The 19751-nt window shown below is 39.4% G+C and overlaps 1 protein-coding gene across 1 annotated transcript in view; it reads left to right on the top strand.

Annotated features, from left to right (window-relative positions):
- The first annotated feature begins 1864 nt into the window (after positions 1–1864).
- Positions 1865–19751, top strand: part of GGT7 (gamma-glutamyltransferase 7) — a 39022-nt gene continuing 21135 nt past the window's right edge. The window contains exons 1-3 of the mRNA XM_032218922.1: positions 1865–2177; positions 16531–16757; positions 18207–18358. Coding sequence (XP_032074813.1) covers positions 1970–2177; positions 16531–16757; positions 18207–18358 — 587 coding nt within the window. The 5' untranslated portion in view covers positions 1865–1969. The remainder of the gene's footprint in view (positions 2178–16530; positions 16758–18206; positions 18359–19751) is intronic.

Below are 19751 nucleotides of genomic sequence, written 5' to 3'. Positions count from 1 at the left end.
ATACATACTCCATGGCCTGCAGCACTACATACCGATAAATAACTCTATGGAGCTAATCCAAAGAATGACGAGTCCAAGTATCTCCTTCACTAATCCTAGTCTTTGCTTAATATGACTGCTGAACAGCATCCAGAATCCTTCGTTATGGCCTCCCCAGCAGTTCCATCTCAATGACGATCACCTTCAGTTCTGCACAATAAAATTCTTTTGCCATTTCCCAAATCCTATTACAATGCCACTGGTTACTACTCTTCCACATCTTACCCACATAGCATATGGATTCTGTAGAACAAATGGAAGCAAAGAGGTATTCATTGCAGAATAGGCTGTCTCTCTTGTGGGCTATTAGGGGTCAAGAGGAGAGCAGCTTGGAGCCAACTGAGAGGTCCAATGTTGCTGCTTACCAAAGCAATATCTGGCCTAAATTTCAGATTAACAATGTAGCCTATGCTGAGCTTGTCTTCCACAAAACAACCACAAAGAATCTGCCTGCCTGCCTGGATTTCTTTTAATTACAATGAAAGCATCTTCACAGCAAATTCCAAGTTTGAGATCCCAAACTGTAGACACTAAGTTTATATTTTAATCAAATTTTTGGATTTTTTTTTCAGACTGGCAAGATTTTATTGTATTCATCAAATGATTTTCTGCCTCCTTAAAAGATTATGTAAATTTGATTTTTAAACCTTTATGCCTGTGAAATTAATTTGAAGGGGAATTTAAATGTAATACAAATGGATCTGATGGATGATTCTTTCCCCAAAGATGATATTAAACCAGGAAATCGATCCCAATATTTCTTTTGTTTTAAATAAACAGAAAAGTTCTGCTAAGATTTAGGACACTTAGAAGTGACCAAAAAGATGATTTTTTAATGTAAAAAAGAATTATATTAAACTTTTGAAGGATTTTCATTTTAAAACACAGATGAGCAGCAAACTACCTCAAGATTTTTCTGAATAGGTTAAAGAATAGTTGTTGTTTTTTTAATGAGGAAAGTGTAAGATTGGCTTCTTCAACCAGTGCTAAAAGAAGAAAATAATCATATCTGGTTGCTCTTACTGGACTTTAGCTGACAAAAATTGATTGGATAGCATTTGGATTTTGTTTTCCTTATCTAAGTGATGAGCTATGGGTAGAAGAGAAATTATGCTTTATTTAGAGATGGTGACAGCTATTTAAAAAATTTTATCAGCTGGAATGAAGGGGGAAAGTACCTTTTCTCCAATCCGATCCAACTAGGCATGGTTAGTCTAGTGAAGAGAAGGACCAGGGGAGACATGATAGCAATGTTCCAATATTTGAAGGGCTGCCACAGAGAAGAGGGTGTCAAGCTATTTTCCAAAGCACCTAAAGACCAGACAAGGAATAACGGATGGAAACTGACCAAGGAGAGATTCAACCTAGAAATAAGGAGGAACTTTCTGGCAGTGAGATCGATCAATCAATGAAACAGCTTGCCCTCGGACGTTGTGGGAGCTTCATCATTAAGACTTTCAAGAAGAGATTGGACTGCCATTTGTCAGAAATGGTGTAGATTCTCCTGCTTGAGGTGGGGGTGGACTAGATGATCTCTAAGGTCCCTTCCAACTCTGTTAATCTGTTATCCCGTCAGCCAAAAAAGTGACGGCTGGAGAAAACTAGAAGACCCTTCACGATGGTGAGTGACATTTCCCATCTCCGCCATCCCCCTTTTCCTCCCTGAAGAGACACCGCGGAGCTTAGAGACGGGCAGCCCGCGGGGCAAGGGGCCAAGCGAGTCAGCCAGCGAATCCTGCCTCCCAAAGCTCCGCCCCGCCGGCCTTTAGCGTCCGCCCTTCCCGCACGCCTCCGCTTCCTCCCCAGACACTCGGCTGGGCTCCCCTCTTGGCGAGCTGGGCCGGCCTCCACCGGCAGTCATTTCCGGAGCAGGAGCCTGGGCTGAACCGGCCAACCAGCGCGCCTGCCTGGCTAAGGAGGCGCAAACAGGATGGCGGCGGCGGCGGCCCCGGCTGCAGGGGCCGCCGAGAAGGAGGCGAACCAGGAGAGCAGCCTGGGCGCTTATTCGCCCGTGGATTATATGAGCATCACCAGCTTCCCCCGCTTGCCCGAAGAGGAGGCGGGCAGCGTCATCGCCCCCGAGAGCTGCCTGCGCTCCAGGAAAGAGGAGGATGCCTTCCTGGCAGAGCAGGACACCGGTGAGCGCGGATCTTAGCCCGTTTGCTCGCCGGGCCTCTCCATCCGACCAGCCGCCAGCGGGACCTTCACGACCATCTCTCCATCCTCCCCCTTCCCGTCACTTCCGCGGCCTCCATCCCATCCCAATCGGACCGGCTCCTCCGGGACTGGCTCTCGTCCTGCCCTTCGCCCGCTTCCCCGCATCTCTCCTTTGGCGGGTGGGCGGGCGGGGCTTCTGCGTCATCCCTTCCTTCTCCCCCCTCCCGAAGCGTTTTGGCACCGGCCCAGCGGTGCAGCTGTCCCGCATCCTTCGCCTACCCTGCTTCTGCCCTTCCCGCTTCTCCTTCCTGCCCCTCTCCTGACGTCCTTGCCGGGAGTCTCCAGTCCTCCATCTCCCCTGCTCTGCACCATCTTTCCCCTCCTTCGGCCTCCATTCACCTTCCACTGTTGCTGATGAGGCTGTAGGAGTGCTAGGCTGCATGGCCAGGCTGTGGAGGCTCCTGGGCTGTCTCTTTCCATTGTCTTGTTTCCATCCCATTTCCATTCCTCTCCTCTTTCATCCCTCTCTCCCTTCCTTCCTTCCTTCCTTCCTTCTACCTTTCTATCAACTCTACTGTCGGGGCAATAATGTAAGTGATTGTATTGCCTCCATCCCATGATATCTTTCTGATCACACTATAGTCTCTTGCTCTCCAAAGTATCTATACTGATGCTAATGCAGCCTTTCCTAATATCTGTGCCCTGTTGTAGATGCATTGGATTGCAACTCCCAGAATTCCCCAGCCAGCCATCTCCCATTCTATGCCAACTTTTTACCTTCCCTGAAAATGTCTCCGGTTGATTAAGAACCCAGGACTTGGTGTTTTTTTTAACTGTTTCTCTCAGTTCTTCATACTTGAGAATAACTTTGTGAAGTGTCACTGAATTTTGATCTTCAGAATGTTGTTTACTATTCTAAGGTCTTCAGATCAGTCTAAAAGTGTGAGAGAAAAAAACAGTAGTATGCTGAAAATTACCCAGGGTAAAGTTTGCTATTGCTTCAGTAGATATCTTCAATACTTAAGAGCATGGGACCTGTAGCAGCTGAGATATAGCCAAGATCTTGTTCTCAGATTTATTACTTATTGCAGCACATAGGGTCAATAGTTAGAATAGAGCTTCCAGTCAGCACAGCAATTCTTAAAGCAATTATCTCTAGCATGGTGCATTTCAGAATAGTTAGACTACAACTCTCACAATCCCCATCCTGTATAACTGATGGTTACTAAGAAGAGGGGGCAGTCTGGAAAAGGTTGTCTTAAAGTTCTCTGGTCTCATAAATATAGTTTTCTGAGTCACCCAATCAAGCTGATTGGCATTAGGTTAAGATGACAAAAGAGCATCTCTTCATGTGTTGTGTAGGTAAACTTAGTATAGTATAGTATAGCCTTTATTGTCATTGTACATCATGTATACAACAAAATTGGAAAGTTCAAATAAATAAATAAACAAAGATAAACAGAACAGTGTAAAGTACTTTTCATCCTGAACAGTTGTTCAATTAGTAGCCAGTTATTTTAATGGATAATTATGAATTATTATGAGCTAGATTGATTGTGAAGCCACCCTGTAATTGGAAATGTTGCCTTCTCCTGCTTCCCAGTTCCGGAGAGACTTTTAAATGTGGAGTTCTTGGTGTTTTCTGAGCAGCAGGCTAGGTAACATCCTTATGTAACCAACTAATGAAATGTGTGCAGAAAAAAAAATCATGCTCAAAACAACAAGGACGCAATAGTTCAATCCTGAGGTTGGGAGCAGAGTTTGCATGTTTATTCCAGCCTCCCTCCCTGCCCCCCAAAGCTTGCATTTGGTCTTCCCCTAAGAGACTAACCCTCTTCAGTCACATTAGAGCAGTGTTTCTCAACCTTGGCAACTTGAAGATGTCCGGACTTCAACTCCCAGAATTCCCCAGCCAGACATCTTCAAGTTGCCAAGGTTGAGAAACACTGCATTAGAGAATTCACAAGTCTAAACCAATGAAAAAAACCATATTATTTATTTATGTCTAAAACTGTATGTTCACAAAATGAAATGCTTCTAGTACAAATTGCATTAAAGAGTATCTTCTTTCTCTCTCAAAGTCCTTTCACGTTAAAAATGAACTAGTAAAAACCACATCTAGATGAAAATATGCCTCATTTTCCGTAAATACTAATTGCTTGTGAAAATAGAGTCTGGTTTTTCTATTAGTTTATTTTAGGGAAGATTGAGAAATGTCACTAAAATGTTCAAGATATGTATTCTGTTAAGGCCAGGACTTAAATTTTAAAGCAAGGAGAAAAAATGAGCTCAGCATCAACAAAGGGTATGTGGCATGCACACTTTCATTTCAGAATAATAGCTTTTAATTTACTTTTTTTTAAAGATACAACTTTATTTGAATCTACATTGATCTTTTTTTTTTTTTTTTGCTTCCCTCCTTCCTGTTGTGTATTTTTTTCCCCATGCACCTTCTATGAAGTGGACAATGAAACCTCATAATTTCCTATGGGACAAGATTTATGGTCCAAGGACAATTTCTGGAATTCATAGAACATAAACTGCAAAATCCTTGTGTCTCACTTTATTATAGAGGCTAGGAAAGAAGAAGGCTGAGTCACCAATACTTCCTTGTGTCTGCTTTGAAATATTTAGGATGTTGTGGCAAATAATAGCTAAGGTTCCAGTACCTCAGACAAAGCAAAGGAAATTTGTTAAGCAAGTAGTCTTGAGCTGCTGGAGGAAAGTGGGAATATAAATCTAATCCATCCAAAAAGGATTGCTTCAAATCCCTATTGGGCTAAGAAACAGATCTCTTATGAAGATCAAATTGCTGAAAACTGACATGATCTCCTTGGAGGAAAATAATACCAAGATGTGTCTTATTTTTTTTCTATTTTACCATCATTCCTTAATTTTCCCTACTTTCCATTTGTCGTTGCCATTGTCATTTTGAATAAAATATGTGTGTGTATATGTGTGATTATCTTGCTTTTATCTTGATTATAATGCCATCTCAGACTTCTGAAGTTTGAGAATCAAATACATCATGTATTTCAATCCTGATATAATTAGGCATCTGCTTATTTCTTTTTAAGTAATAAGGATTCTGTTGATTTGAAGGTTAAAATATTCTTCATTTGGAGTTTAATTACATGTTTGGCATGTTTCATGGTGTGTTTTCTCCATCCTCCACAGCTGGTCCAAAACACTTTACTATTTGAGACAGAATAGCAAATGTTCTATCCTTCCTAATATAAAATTTAAGGAAACCTTTAGTGTCACAGGGTAAATATGTATACTATGTTGCACTATGCAGTGTTGTTTAAATTTCCCCATAAGGCAAAATATAGTTGGACAAAACCCAAGTGTTTGCTATGTATAAAATACAATGCTACATTGTGTAGGTTTACTTAATACTTTCATATCTCATAATTTCCCCTGATTCACACTTTTGTAGGTAAATTTATCCTCTCTATACTGGGGGAACAGAGGAAGAATGGTGGGGATACTATTTGCCAATTACCAGTCCTGCTCTCCATTTTAATATTTACAGTACATTCTCCCAAATGTCAGAGTATTAATTTGTATGGAAATATAATTGCTGCAGACAACACTAATGCTTTGAGGATGTGCCCCTGTGTTCTGGATTTTTGCTTAATATTGAAAATACTGCATTCTAGAATCTTATTCACGTTCTTATACATTTAAAGGTTTCAAACATGTCATCCAGGCTGTACATATTCAATTCCTCCAATCCAAAATTAACTTCATAGGTTACTCGGCAACTGCAACACAAGGATTAGTTATCTGTAGGTCTATTACATAGATATGTAATAGAACTACAATTGATGCCGTGCAATGATTATTATTGGTTTCCTCCCTTCTTTTAATATAATAGGATAAATTTCATAAGTATTACTAGAAAAAAATGCATGTTTTTATCTAGTTTCTGATATGTAAAGTAGGAAATGAAGTTTGAAATCAACTTAAATAGAATGTCTAAATTGCTCCTGCAAGCAGGTGAATTTGCAATTGTTTACAATACATTCCTGCATATGTCAACAGTGAACTTTTTTTTCTGCCTGTATTTTAACTGAAACTCCTTTTTTAATTCACCCACCATCTCTTTTCTATAAAGTTGCATTCATTTGGGAATGGCTTTTCTGAATGTTAATCTTTCTGGCTGAATTTTGGTGCACAATTAAAACAGGTTTCATAAATTGAATAAAATGTCCCTTTGAGAATAATTTTCTTCACCATTCCATATTTCTCAGGAAAAGCTTTGCCATCCATATGCCATTTTGAAGAAAACTAAAGATATCAAAAGCATGCAAATATTTGTTCTTTTCTCTGGAAAAACTAACATCTAGATGTGGTAGTCTTTACCAAATGACACGGAATGGTTTTGACACCCTGGAATATGGCTATACATTTTAGAAACATCCAATAGCATCACCATGGTGTTGGTAACATAGACCAAACAGAAGTTGGCATATTACTTGTTGCCACTTCACAATCTTTGCAAAGATGTTGTCAATAATATACAGATAGTCCTGACGTTATGGCCACAATTGAGCCCAAACTTTATGTTGCTAAGTGAAACATTTCTTAAGTGAGTTTGCCCCATTTTACAACTTTTCTTGCCACAGTTGTTAAGTGAATCATTGCATTTCTTAATTTAATAACGTTGTTAAGCGAATTTGGCTTCCCCATTGACTTTGCTTGTCAGAAGGTTGGAAAAATGTAACCACATGACCCTGGGACACTGCGACCATCATAAATATGAACCACTTGCCAAGCACCTGAATTTTGATCACGTGACCATGGGGATGCCACAATGGTCGTAAGTGTGAAAACAGTTCTAAGCCACTTTTTTCAGTGCCATTGTAACTTTAAATGGTCACAAATGAACCATTGTAAGTTGAGGACCACCTGTATTAGTAATGTGAAATGAAGGAGAGAAAACATCATTTTCACCTTTATTACAAAATCTCTATGTTTTAGGATGCTTCTGAAGGAATTTTCTCCTGGATTTGCATTTATAGGTATCTGGCGTGCAAAATGATCATGGCTTGTTTTACTCAATGATTATGCACAGATCAAAATGACTTCTTCCTTGTTCAGCCTTTCCTTCTTCAAAAACCTTCCCACTCTTCACTTTTTCCTTTTTTATAGTACTTGTTTCCTCCTCTAAAGGAAACTGACATGATGAAGAAAAGGCTTTGTCGGTGTCATCTACAAATATTTGCTGTCTTTGTTTACATGTAAACTATATTTACTGAATACAATGAAAATTCTTTTTTCCTAAGGATGTCTGAAAACTTTAGACTTGAGTTTTAGCTTATATTTCCATATTTTCATTTAACATAGCTTAAATAAATATATTTTGGCTAAGTGTCAGTCATGCCACAATGATCAAGGTTTGAAAACTAAGTATAGGTTTCTTGCCAAAAAAGAAAGGGCTGTCCCATTTTCTCAGCAATCCAAAAACTCATCACAAAATGAATAATTGACTGCATTGAACTGACTAGAAGTGAGAGATTCTTCTTTTACCTAGCCTTGTGTGTAAAGAAGGATTAAGGTTACAAAAAGGAGAAGCATGTTCCGAAATCTTTGATTTGATTTGATTTAAAAAATTTATAGGCCGCCCAATCCCAAAGGACTCCGGGCAGCTTACAGAAAATAAATTTTAAAAAGTAAAGAGTTAAAAAAAACGGAGGAAAACAGATTAAAAAACCACATCATGCACCCAGTCTAATCAGGGCTGGACCTCGGTCATGAGGTCAACAGCCCCAAGCCTGCCGGAATAGCCAGGTTTTGATAGCCTTTCGGAAGGCCATGAGAGTGGGTAGGGTCCGGATCTCTGGGAGTAGTTCATTTCATAGGGTCGGAGCGGCTACAGAGAAGGCCCACCCTGTGCGATCTTATCGGCCGTTGGGAGGTATGTGGCAGAAGACAGTCTCACAGATATCCGGGTCCTAGGCCATATAGGGCTTTAAAGGTAATGACCAGCACCTTGAATTGTGCTCAGAGACTGATAGGGAGCCAGTGCAGCTCACGGAGGATAGGTGTAATGTGGGTGTACCTTGGTACACCCAGTATCGCTCGCGCAGCTGCATTCTGGACTACTTGTAGTCTCCGAACACTTTTCAGGGGCAGCCCCATGTAGAGCGCATTACAGTAGTCAAGTCTTGAGGTGACGAGGGCATGAGTGACCGTTTGAAGTGCCTCCCGATCCAAATAGGGCCGCAACTGGTGCACCAGGCGAACCTCGGCAAAGGCTCCCCTGGTCACAGCCGACAGGTGATGTTCTAACATCAGCTGTGGATCCAGGAGGACCCCCAAGTTGCGGACCCTCTCTGAGGGGTGTAAATTTTCACCCCCCAGGCTTAGGAAATGTTATTGATTTTAATGGGGAAGGGTTATTTGGAGGTCGTCTTAATATCTAGGATGAGGAGTAGGTCATGGGAACATTAAGGATATAATTCAAGTATTAGATATCATGAAGCAGACAATATATTGGTAAAGTTGTATTTTGACTTCAGAGAATAGTAAGTTTCCCACTATTGGAAGTGATTCAAAATTGTCTTAGGCCCATCCGTTAAATAGTGTAGAAAATACTGCATACATTTAGCATTTAATTTGTGTGTGTAACTACTTAAGTCCCTTTATGCTTCACTATAATTATCTAGAAAATAGAGTTATCATATAGGAAATAGATTATTTACAGATCAAACCATCAATATATTTAAATTTGTCCATATAGTATTTGAATTGAGTTTTGCTTGTTTCTGTAATACTCAAACTGCACGTTTCAATAAAAAATAGAATATTTTTGTTTGTATACCTACAGTTTGCTACCTATGAAATGACTGTATTTTACCTCAACAATAGGATTTCTAGAAATAAAACCTTGGACCAAGATCCAAACAGAATTCAGCAGCTCCCTGCCTCTCCCCTTTATTTTAAATCAGTGGTTCTCAACCTGTGGGTCTGGACCCCTTTGGTGGTCGAACGACCCTTTCACAAGGGTCGCCTAAGTCTAAGACCATCGGAAAATACATATTTTCAAAAAAATATGGAAAACATAAAATAATGTTATCGTTGGGGGTCACCACAACATGAGGAACTGTATTAAAGGGTCGCGGCATTAGGAAGGTGGAGACCCACTGTTTTAAATGGAGAAAATGATGTACAGGTAGTTAAAAATATTGCTATGTTAATAGGCTTAACTCTGGATGGATTGTGTTCTGATTTTGCTAGTATGATACGATCTAAGGCACAGGTGTCAAACTTGCGTCACGTTGATGTCACATGACCTATCACCAGGGGTGGGTTCCGGTACTGCTGGTTTGCTTGTGGGCACGCCATGCACGCACACACGCTTGATGCGCACTGCGCACATGCACAGTGCAATAAATATTGCTCTGTGCATGCACAGAAGCAAAATACAAAATGGCAGTGTCTATGGCGCTGCCTGGAGAACTGGTTTGGGGGTGTGGCAGGCCTGGATCTCCGCCAGTTCCAGCGAGCCAGGCCACCAAACCACTACCGGTTCAACTGAACCGGTCCAAACTGGTAGGAACCCACCACTGCCTATCACAACATTTTTTCACAGAGCTCAGGTGGGCGTGATCTGCGCGTGACACATCCGGTTTGAAACCCCTAAGATATCCCTTATAGATAAGCATGTGGACTCAGGAAATCAGTTGTGTTTTGTTCTTTTTCCATTTTAAAAAATTGTTACATTAAAATATATTTACATGCAACATTTGTTTCATTTTCTTCTTACCTATGTCCTATGGCTTAATAACAACGTAATCTACAGTATAAAACACTGAGATCATTTATATCAGTGGGTCTCAACCTTCCTAATACCGTGACCCTTTAATATAGTTTCTCATGTTGTGGTGACCCCCAACCATAAAATTCTTTTATGTTTTCTGTATTTTTTCGAAAATATGTGTTTTCCGATGGTCTTAGCCGACCCCTGTGAAAGGGCTGTTCAACCCCCAAAGGGGTCCTGACCCACAGGTTGAGAACCACTGACTTACATGCATGTGCCAGATTTAGCAGTAGCAGCAATAACACTTAGACTTATATACTGCTTCACAGTGCTTTATAGCCCTCTCTAAGCGGTTTATAGATACAGTCTAATACGGTTTATAAGAGTAAATGAGGGTTTTTTTTAAAGTGAATTTAGTTGCAAGGTTATTTAAATGTGGTTTTGTCCTACATGAGCTCATGTATGCAAGACTTTAAAGCAGTCATTCCCCAGACTCCTACCTTTCAGATATATTCAGTTCCAGAATTTCCAGCCAACAAGGCCTGAGTTGGAATCCCAACAGGAGATTCCAGCCAGAGGTGGCTGTTTTAAAAGGAAGAAAAATCTGGGTACATGCTTGATATTGATTGTGCTTGATTATACCTCAGGATAAGTACAAGGAGTCCTTGAGTTACAATTACACTAAAAAAAATGTGACTTTTGACCATTTTTCACACTTAAAACCATTGCAGCATCCCCATGGTCACCTGATCAAAATTCAGACACTTGGCAACTGACCTGTATTTATGATAGTTGCAGTGTCCCAGGGTCATGTGATCACCTTTTGCAAACCTCTGACAAGCAAAGTCAATGTGGAAGCCAGATTCACTTAACAACCATGTTACTAACATAGCAACTGCAGTGATTCACAAGAGCTATGGTAAGCAAGGTCATCAAATGGGGCAAAATTCACTTAGCAAATGTCTTGCTTAGCAACAGCAATGTTGGGTTCCATTGTTGTCATAAGTCGAGGACTACCTGTAATTCTTTAAGGGTTCAGTTCAGTGGTGGGATTCAAATTTTTTTACTACCAGTTCTGTGGGCGTGGCTTGGTGGGCTTGGCTTGGCTTGGTGGGCGTGGCAGGGGGAAGGATAATGTAAAATCTTCCTTCCCTCCCCACTCCAGAGGAAAGTTACTGCAAAATCCCCATTTCCTCCCATCAGAGGTGGTATTTACTGGTTCTCCAAACTACTCAAAATTTCCACTACCAGTTCTCCAGAATTGGTCAGAACCTGCTGAATACCACCTCTGGTTCAGTTGTACCACAGTTTAATTCCTAGAGTTTAGGTACATTTTCACCAACCATCTGTAATTTATGGCTACACACTATAATGGTAGTAGGAAATGTTTTCAGCAATTGAAAAGCAACCCCAATCCTCTTCTACTCCTACCCCCCACCCCATGCAGAAATTTGTATCTCTAGCACCTGTAGTTTAAAGGTTGATCGCACAATTACCAAAGGTCCCACAGCCCTTTTAACTTCTGTTGGGAAAGAGGAAAAACAAAGAAGAATGATCTCAATGAAACAAGCATTTCATGTTCTAATTGAATTTTTAAAGAAATCTCAAAGGCCTGAACATTGCAGAATCAAACATAGATCTTACTGAGATATGGATAACTGTGACAAGGGTGCTCATAATGGCCTCTTTCACAAGCAGAATATTCTGCATGGCACAAGGACCAATTGGGACCAAATATGAAGAAATGTGCTCGCGGAAAGAGGAAACGCAACTTTGTACAGTTTGACATCACAAAGTCAAGCAAGCCATTACTAAGAGCATTTTTGTCTAACTGGAATGTTAGGCAAATTGCACTCCTATAAAATAAGGAAAGCCAAAGTCTCCTCTTACTGCAGAAAAGAGCACAGAAGTTGGGCATGCAAGCAGCAGAGTGGATTATTAGGAAAGATGCAAAGTTGGTTTTGTAGAGACAGTTGCTTGTGAATGAGAAATATATCAGGTGGATGGGAGGGGTGCATAGGAACTGTGCTGAAGCTAACTGTGGGTCAAATTGGGTTAACAGAGGCTCTATGGCCATGTGTAGGCAATGAATTATTATTAAATGTGACATCACAGTTCCCAGTTCTTTAGCTGAGATTGGCCTTCATTTGCCTCAAGTTCTTCTGAAAGAATGTCATAATGTATTAGCATTATGTGAGGATCCAAACAGTGTGGCCTTTTGTAGTTGACAGATGGACATTTTCTCAATAGGTAGATTTGTTAAATGCCTTCAAAGTTTTTGTTCTGGCACCCAGCATGCCCATTATTCCTGGGACCACCATGATCAGTTTATGCCATAATCTTTCACTTTCTATTTTTAGATCCTGATACTTGTGATCTTCTCCAATTCTTTGCCTTCTATATTACTATCCTCTGGTATTGTTTCATCAATTATGCATCTGTTCTTTTAAACCAGAGTTAAGTCTGATGTGTTATGTGCCAAGACTTTATATTCAGAAATCCCACAGTATTTTAATCTGCTTATTTTCAACTACTTTTTCAAGTATATATTCTCCCCAATTTTTAATTACTAGCACATAATTTTTACAGATTATTATTATATTGTATTTATTATGTTATATACTTATCATTATCGTTATGAACATCCAAGCCATTTTTGACCACAATTTTTGAAAATTTGTGGCATAATTTCCTGTCTTTTAGACAAGAGAAATTCATAAAAAAAATTATAATAGGCTTAACGTGGTTGAGCAAGATGAACAAATCATCTTAAGCCAGTGCATCCAATGGCTATGATGTTTGGAGGTTAGAGGAGTTGTTGTCCAATATAGATGTATCCAGTTGATGTCCTATACAGATGCTCAGAGCACTCTTCTAATTTACAAAACAAATAAAAACTACCATTAATTTAATAATTTGATAATTATGTATAGCACTTAGTGATGCTTAATCATTTAACATTCCTAGCAGACATTATAGGATCTATGCTTTAAAGCAGTGTTTCTCAATTCTGGGAGTTGAAGTCCGCAGGACTTAAAGTCACCAAGGTTGAGAAACACTGCTTTAAAGTAAAGAAAAAACGTATCTTTTTAGGCATAGATAAATGCATTTTTTTAAAAACAAGGATTTCACTTGACCTTTGAGTAAGTGCCAGTGACTTACAGTAACTCCAAAAAAATGAGCATGGCCATTAGGGAATATAACTTTTCCCTGGTCCCAAATCATAATTTTGTACAATTTATATATAATACAGTCCATATTGTCCACCCACTTAATGTATTTTAAGATTTCTTGCTATAATATAATTTGCCAGAACTCATGGGACTCAGAATGCATACCATGCCTTAGAATTCAAATTCTCCAGGAATGGTATAGACCATTGCCCGAATTCCTCTACATGAAGACTAATAATCATTTCTCATTGAATTGTTCTGAATCTTCCTGGATAACATCAGGTGCTAAATCTCATCTCCAAATCCGTCACAGTAGCTTTTAAGGACTGCAGAAGCAGTTTTGCACTGAATAATCTATATTGAGGAGAAATGTGCTGTGAAGAGGCAAGTTTAACTTTTCAAAGGGTTCTTCTATGCACAATTTATGCAGGAGACCATTTGAAATACGGTGAAGAAAATTCACTGTATTTTAATTCCATCTTTCCCTGTCAGTATTTTCCTTTCAGTATTCCATTCCTTGGCACCTGTCAGTTACTCAGTCGATACCTTCCATTTTTTCATTAGGTTGTTTCTAAAGGGATTAGCATACTATTGTTAATTGTTGTTGAGCTCTTCTCTCTGGAAACCTTAAGATTCTCCCAAGCCTTCAGTTACATTCCTATAAAATGTGGTTGGAATCATTTTTTATATCTGGTTCTACACCATGACAAATACAGTAAAAAATCTGTGAGCTGATTATTTTCATTCACAAATCTTTTGCTGTCCCATGTGATCCATATAGCTCTGAAGGAAAGAACGTATAGTAAATCCAGACTACAACAATTGTTAGTTGTTTCAGGCTCTTGAAATCTTTAAAGAATGTCTTAAGGTTCTATCCAACTACAGTTTGTTCTTCCTTCCCTCAAAAAAAGATTTAGACTGCGATTGTGTCTGCATCTTGAACCATCATGACACAACAGCATCATTTGGCAGCACTTTTTTTTAGGTTGGGTCCCCATAATGTTGCCTTTATCTCCTTCCCAGCCTATGAATGAAATAGACTAAAGTTATCCATTGCATGTATTTCTACTCTTATCCAGTGCCATCCCAGGGCAGTTGCATTTGGTATAAAATTAGTTAGCATTTATCTTGGAAGGAAGTCAGATGACTGCCACTGACAAGGAACAGAGGGGGGAGAAGAGGGATCCTTATTGGAGACAGCAAATGTCATCCAGGTATGGTTTTCTTGCTTACTCAAGAATAGGTGGATAATACTACAATTCAGCAGAGGCTGGAAAAAGGTCCAATGGATGAGGGAGTCAAGTTCTGACATTCCTGTTCAAGTTATTGGCCACGTTTCTTAGGGGTGCTGGACTTCTTATTCAGTAACACCTGGAGTGGCACTAGTTACTTATCCTTGGCTTGGGTTGTCAACTACCATGGACCGGAAGAATCTCTAGACCAGGGGTGTCAAACTTGCAGCCTGCGGGCCAGATACATCACATGCTGGCCACGGCCACCCCCGGTTTAGTAATCTAATAGCCAATTTTTTTTCACATCAGGGACCAGTCAATTTTCAAATACCAAAGAGGCAGGGGTGAAATCCAGCAGGTTCTGACAGGTTCTGGAGAACTGGTAGTAGAAATTTTGACTAGTTCGGAGAACTGGCAAATGCCATCTCTGGCTGGCCCCAGAGTAGGGTGGGAATGGAGATTTTGCAGTATCCTTCCTCTGGAGTGGGGTGGGAATGGAGATTTTGCAGTATCCTTCCTCTGGAGTGGGGTGGGAATGGAGATTTTGCAATATCCTTCCCCTGCCATGCCCACCAAGCCACGCCCACATAACCAGTAGTAAAAAAAATTAATTTCACCACTGCAAAGAGGTACACAATGGAAGTTTGTGTGGCCCTCAGATCCTATGATGTAGCTTTCAGATCTCCTCTAAAAGTTGCTAGGAAATTTCATGTGATAGAACTTTATTAAAGTTGTAGGGAGGACATATATTAACTCTCTTTCATTAATTACATTTAATCTAATTTTTTTTACATTCTGACCTGTATTTGGAAGTGTAGCTCTTGGCAAAGGTCCTAGAAGTTGTGATTTTCTGTCAGATGTCTTCTCCTAATTTCCTTCACTTCCTATTACCACATTGTTTCAATTCTACTTGGACTTTACACTCATGTCACTTTTGCTTTTCTTCTTTCTTTTCATTTCCCTTGAAAATGCAAAGCTTGGACAATATGTTCAAGGAATAATTTCATTAACTATATTGAACAAATTTAAATTTAATCAACTCAATTTTAATTCTTGTCCTGGATATTTCTGGCCTGCTATTAGCTTCTTTTTCTGTTCCTCTAGACCAGGGGTGTCAAACTTGCAGCCTGCGGGCCAGATACATCACATGCTGGCCACAGCCACCCCCGGTTTAGTGAAGGGAAAAAAAGTCATGATACATCACATGATGACAACGTGATGACACAAGTTTGACACGCCTGCTCTAGAATGATATCATCCTCCCCAATCTGAAGCACTCCAGACCAGAGATGGGTTGCTCTTGGTTTGGCCAGGATCAGGTGAACTAGTAGTGGTGGCGGCGGGAGGCTCCACCCACTTGCCCAGACGCTTCTGTGCAGAAGAGTCACACACGTGCGTGAGCTGGTAGTAAGAAAAATGGCAATCCACTACTGCTCCAGAGGTATTAGATTTTAACTGTCATCACCTCAGGCAGCTTTACAATAGTGATCTGTGCCTTTTGAGGGCACCATGTTTGGGTTGCTTGAGTTAGAAGAACAGGATGGTGACATCTGTGAATTAGCATCTTCTTTCTTATGCTCTTGGAACTAAGGAACTGAATAACAAAATTCAGAAATATGGGAAAACAGAGATGCCTAAATCAGTGCTTGGATTCATTACTAAAGCAATTGTTAAACTATTCATGGAGATCAATGTTTATTAGCCTTGATGACAGTGTGAATGTCTTTAAAAGCCATCTGTTGGGAAACTACTACAGTAGAGCAGTTGACTGGCCGTTGTGAAAACATATTTCTTAGATGGACCAGGGGTTGTTATTTGCTGTGGGAACATATTTGTAATACAAGTACATACAGCAGAAATGGCAATAACTTCAATGAGTAAAAAATGTATATGCCCAAGTAGTAAACTCCAAAGTGCAAATTTGTCCCCTTCTCTGTGTATTGTTCAACATTATTTTAAGATTTCCGAGAATTAGTGAGAATTAAATGTAATTTGACTCTGTAATACCTGAGCCGGAAAGACTCTTGAAAATGCACATAAACAGAAAAAGAGTGGGGCTTATTAGCAGCAGCAATGTAAGTGTCTCATTGGATATGCTTTAAATGAACACAAACCCAAATTTATTCCTACTTGACACTTTTTTTTTGTTTTTTGATTGAAGACCCAGATTCGTTCCTTAAATCAGCTCGCCTCCAGCGCCTGCCTTCTTCTTCATCGGAAATGGGCAGCCAGGATGTCTCACCACTTCGGGAGACCAGCAAGGACCCCTTCTCTGGGGACTGCAGCTGTCGTCAGGATGGTCTGACTGTGATCATCACTGCCTGCCTAACATTTGCTACAGGAGTCACGGTGGCCTTAATCATGCAAATCTACTTTGGGGATCCCCAGGTAAGAAGAGGTATTGGATTGTGTTGTTTTTTTTCCTTTGAGAAGGTGATTATGTTGAGGTCGGAAGAACATATCTTGCATGTATAACAATGATTTCTAGTATTATATAAAGAAATAACTATAACTCTGCAAGCAATAGTTCAGTGAAAGCTAAATTAGGAATTGCTTTACTGAGAACCATGTAGTGAAGCTGTTGATTTGAGGCTGCTGAATTTATTAAGATTCTTATTTACTAACTCAAGGAAAGATGTCCTTGAATCCTGTTAATAGAATTCCCTTCCCTTCCTTATTTTAGTTAGGGACGATCTATATACTAGTAAGCTTTGGCATTAGCACAGCTACATGGTCATCCAAATTTAGACTGAATTTATGCTGCTGTGTTCTATGTTTTTCTCTCTGCTTTTCTTTTATTTATTTTTTTAGTTTTATTCCTTTGTATCTTTTTTGGGATTTTTTTAATAATGAAAAGTGGGGGATAAATGGATGCATCAATAACGTGTATATATTTTGCAAGTTACTATTTTTGCTGGTAGTGTTCCATGCTGTGAATTAATCTTTAACAAGGTATATCAGAATAGACTTTTAAATCAAGGAGACCTCTTGCATATGGGAGTCTTACTCTCCTTGTGCTAGTTTCTTATTATAGAGCACACCAGGTAACATGGCCAATTCTAATAAAATATGTGTTTCCCTTGCATTATAATTTTCCTGACATTTTATGGCATTAAATTCATACCTTATTTTTTCTGTTTCATGACCTAAAGATATGTGTGTTTGCTAAATTAAACATATCTGGACTTGGCCAGTGCCTGAGACATCACCATAAAAACCCACTTCCTCTGACATTAATTCCATGATTAATGAACATTATACTGGTAAATGTTCTAAAATCCAGAATGAGGTCTTTTTATGAGAGATCCTTCCATAGATATTATAACAGAAGAATAACATGCCAATAAGTGTGAAGATATCTTTATAAAAGATCTTAACACTAATATATAAATTTGGCTAGTATCTAGGTTGCAAAACTTTGGACCACTTCTAGATAGAGTATCTGCAAAGCATTAGATTTTTCTCTATTTCTTTGCTGACATATAATGGTCATCTAGATACTAATTTAATACTAAATATGCTAGAATTAAAATAGGTCTCTCATTCTGGACAGAATGTATCCATATGATTGCTAAAAGTTGACAAGGATTTCATGGCACCTAAATTAGTAAATTAGAGACAGTAGCTGACTTTCCTACACTTGAAACTATATAACAACTGTCATTACCTTTCCATAACCCACGATTGACAGGTATGTCCTAAATGTCCTAAATGTACTATCATGGAGCCATCCTGATGATTGACTGGATAAGTCTAAGGCTTAGGGTGGTGGGGGTCTTTCTAATGATTCAGTCAGTTGCATTTGTAGCTATTGTCTCACCATGTGGTTTCTCACAGATATTCCACCAAGGTGCTGTAGTCACTGATGCTGCTCGCTGCACCGCCCTAGGGATTGAGGTACTGAACAAGCAAGGATCCTCAGTGGATGCAGCCATTGCCTCAGCCTTATGCTCAGGAATTATCAACCCTCACACAGCTGGCATTGGCGGGTAGGTGTCCAGCAGAATCTCTTTTATTGATTTGCTGTCACTTTTCCAAAAGAAACATTCATCTAAACATACACACACACACACAGCCAGGTTTCTATTTTCATTTGGGAGTGAATTTCTGTGACCAATGGAAGACTATGCTTTTCTAACAACCGATGCGAGTATAATGCCTGTTTATTCCCACATGAAATATATTGTTCTGAAACAGTGAAAGCCTTGTGAAATACACAATTTCTGAAGGACAGTCTTATATTGTAATGTCTGTTGCTCAAAGAGAAGACTTTAGATTGAAAGACTCTGAAAACTTGAGTATAGAATGGATTTTGCCACAAGACATTGTGGAGAAATCTTATACCGCCAAAATGTTCTCTGTTGGATTTTTTTTTCTCAAATTAAACAATATAGAAACTTATCTAGAGAAGTCATCTAATGAGTGGAGTCTAATTTGGGTAGATTAGTGGGTTATTTTATTTTTCCATGATGCCATCGTCTGGCTAGAGATGAAGCCAACCAGAATTGCACCGCCAGTCTCCCAAATTTTGGATGGTCATTGCTCCAATGTCTTAGTATAGCTCAGGATGCCTTTGTAATCCTAACTGCTCTTGTGACTGTTGCCATGGTGTCAAAGATGTCCACAAGGTATGGTAAAGTTAAGATAGTGGCCACAATGGTGTGTTTGAAGCTCTGTTTTTCTCTGCAACACATATTGCCCATGGCTGTTGCTTCCCATCAATAATCAGGCTGTTTGTTTTAGGTAGATATTATACAAGAGAGATTTCAAGGTCTCAATGGCTGGAAACCAGGAAGCTCTAAGGAATATAATTACATGAATTATGTAATCTGATAATGACCCATCAGCTGGGATTTGAGAGAACTTTTGTTTAAACTAGAAAATCCAGTTTGGCATCCACCGCACTTAATTAGAGAATAGAGAAATAAAAATAATCCACAAAGATAAGGCCAATTTAAACTTCCTTTTCATACAGACTGGACTAATAACTTAGATTTGCTCTATTTTAAGTGGTGTATCAGATGAGTAGAAGCCATGGTTTAAGAAGAGAAGCATATATTAACCCTATTTCTATTTTACCCTAACAACTCACCTGTATAATAATAACCTAAAGAACAGGAGTTTCTTAAAGCAATCACATCAACACAGTGTTTAAAAAAGTTATTTTCACATGGCATTTGTTATCTTTAAGCATTCTATTATTCTTTCTAATTAATGTCCTGTACATTTTGAAATCCATTTTGCAGCAGAGGTAAGTGCTGTCAATTTAATCTATTCAGAATAGACCTGTGTACCTCTGGTATAGAAGAAATAGAAAGCTAGTTTACAACAGATTGTCCTATTATACATCTATCAAGAATTGCTTACTCTAATATTCTTTCT

The sequence above is a fragment of the Thamnophis elegans genome, chromosome 5, assembly GCF_009769535.1.
Source record: "Thamnophis elegans isolate rThaEle1 chromosome 5, rThaEle1.pri, whole genome shotgun sequence".
Taxonomy (NCBI): domain Eukaryota; kingdom Metazoa; phylum Chordata; class Lepidosauria; order Squamata; family Colubridae; genus Thamnophis; species Thamnophis elegans.
This window is presented reverse-complemented; position numbering and strand designations above follow the sequence as displayed.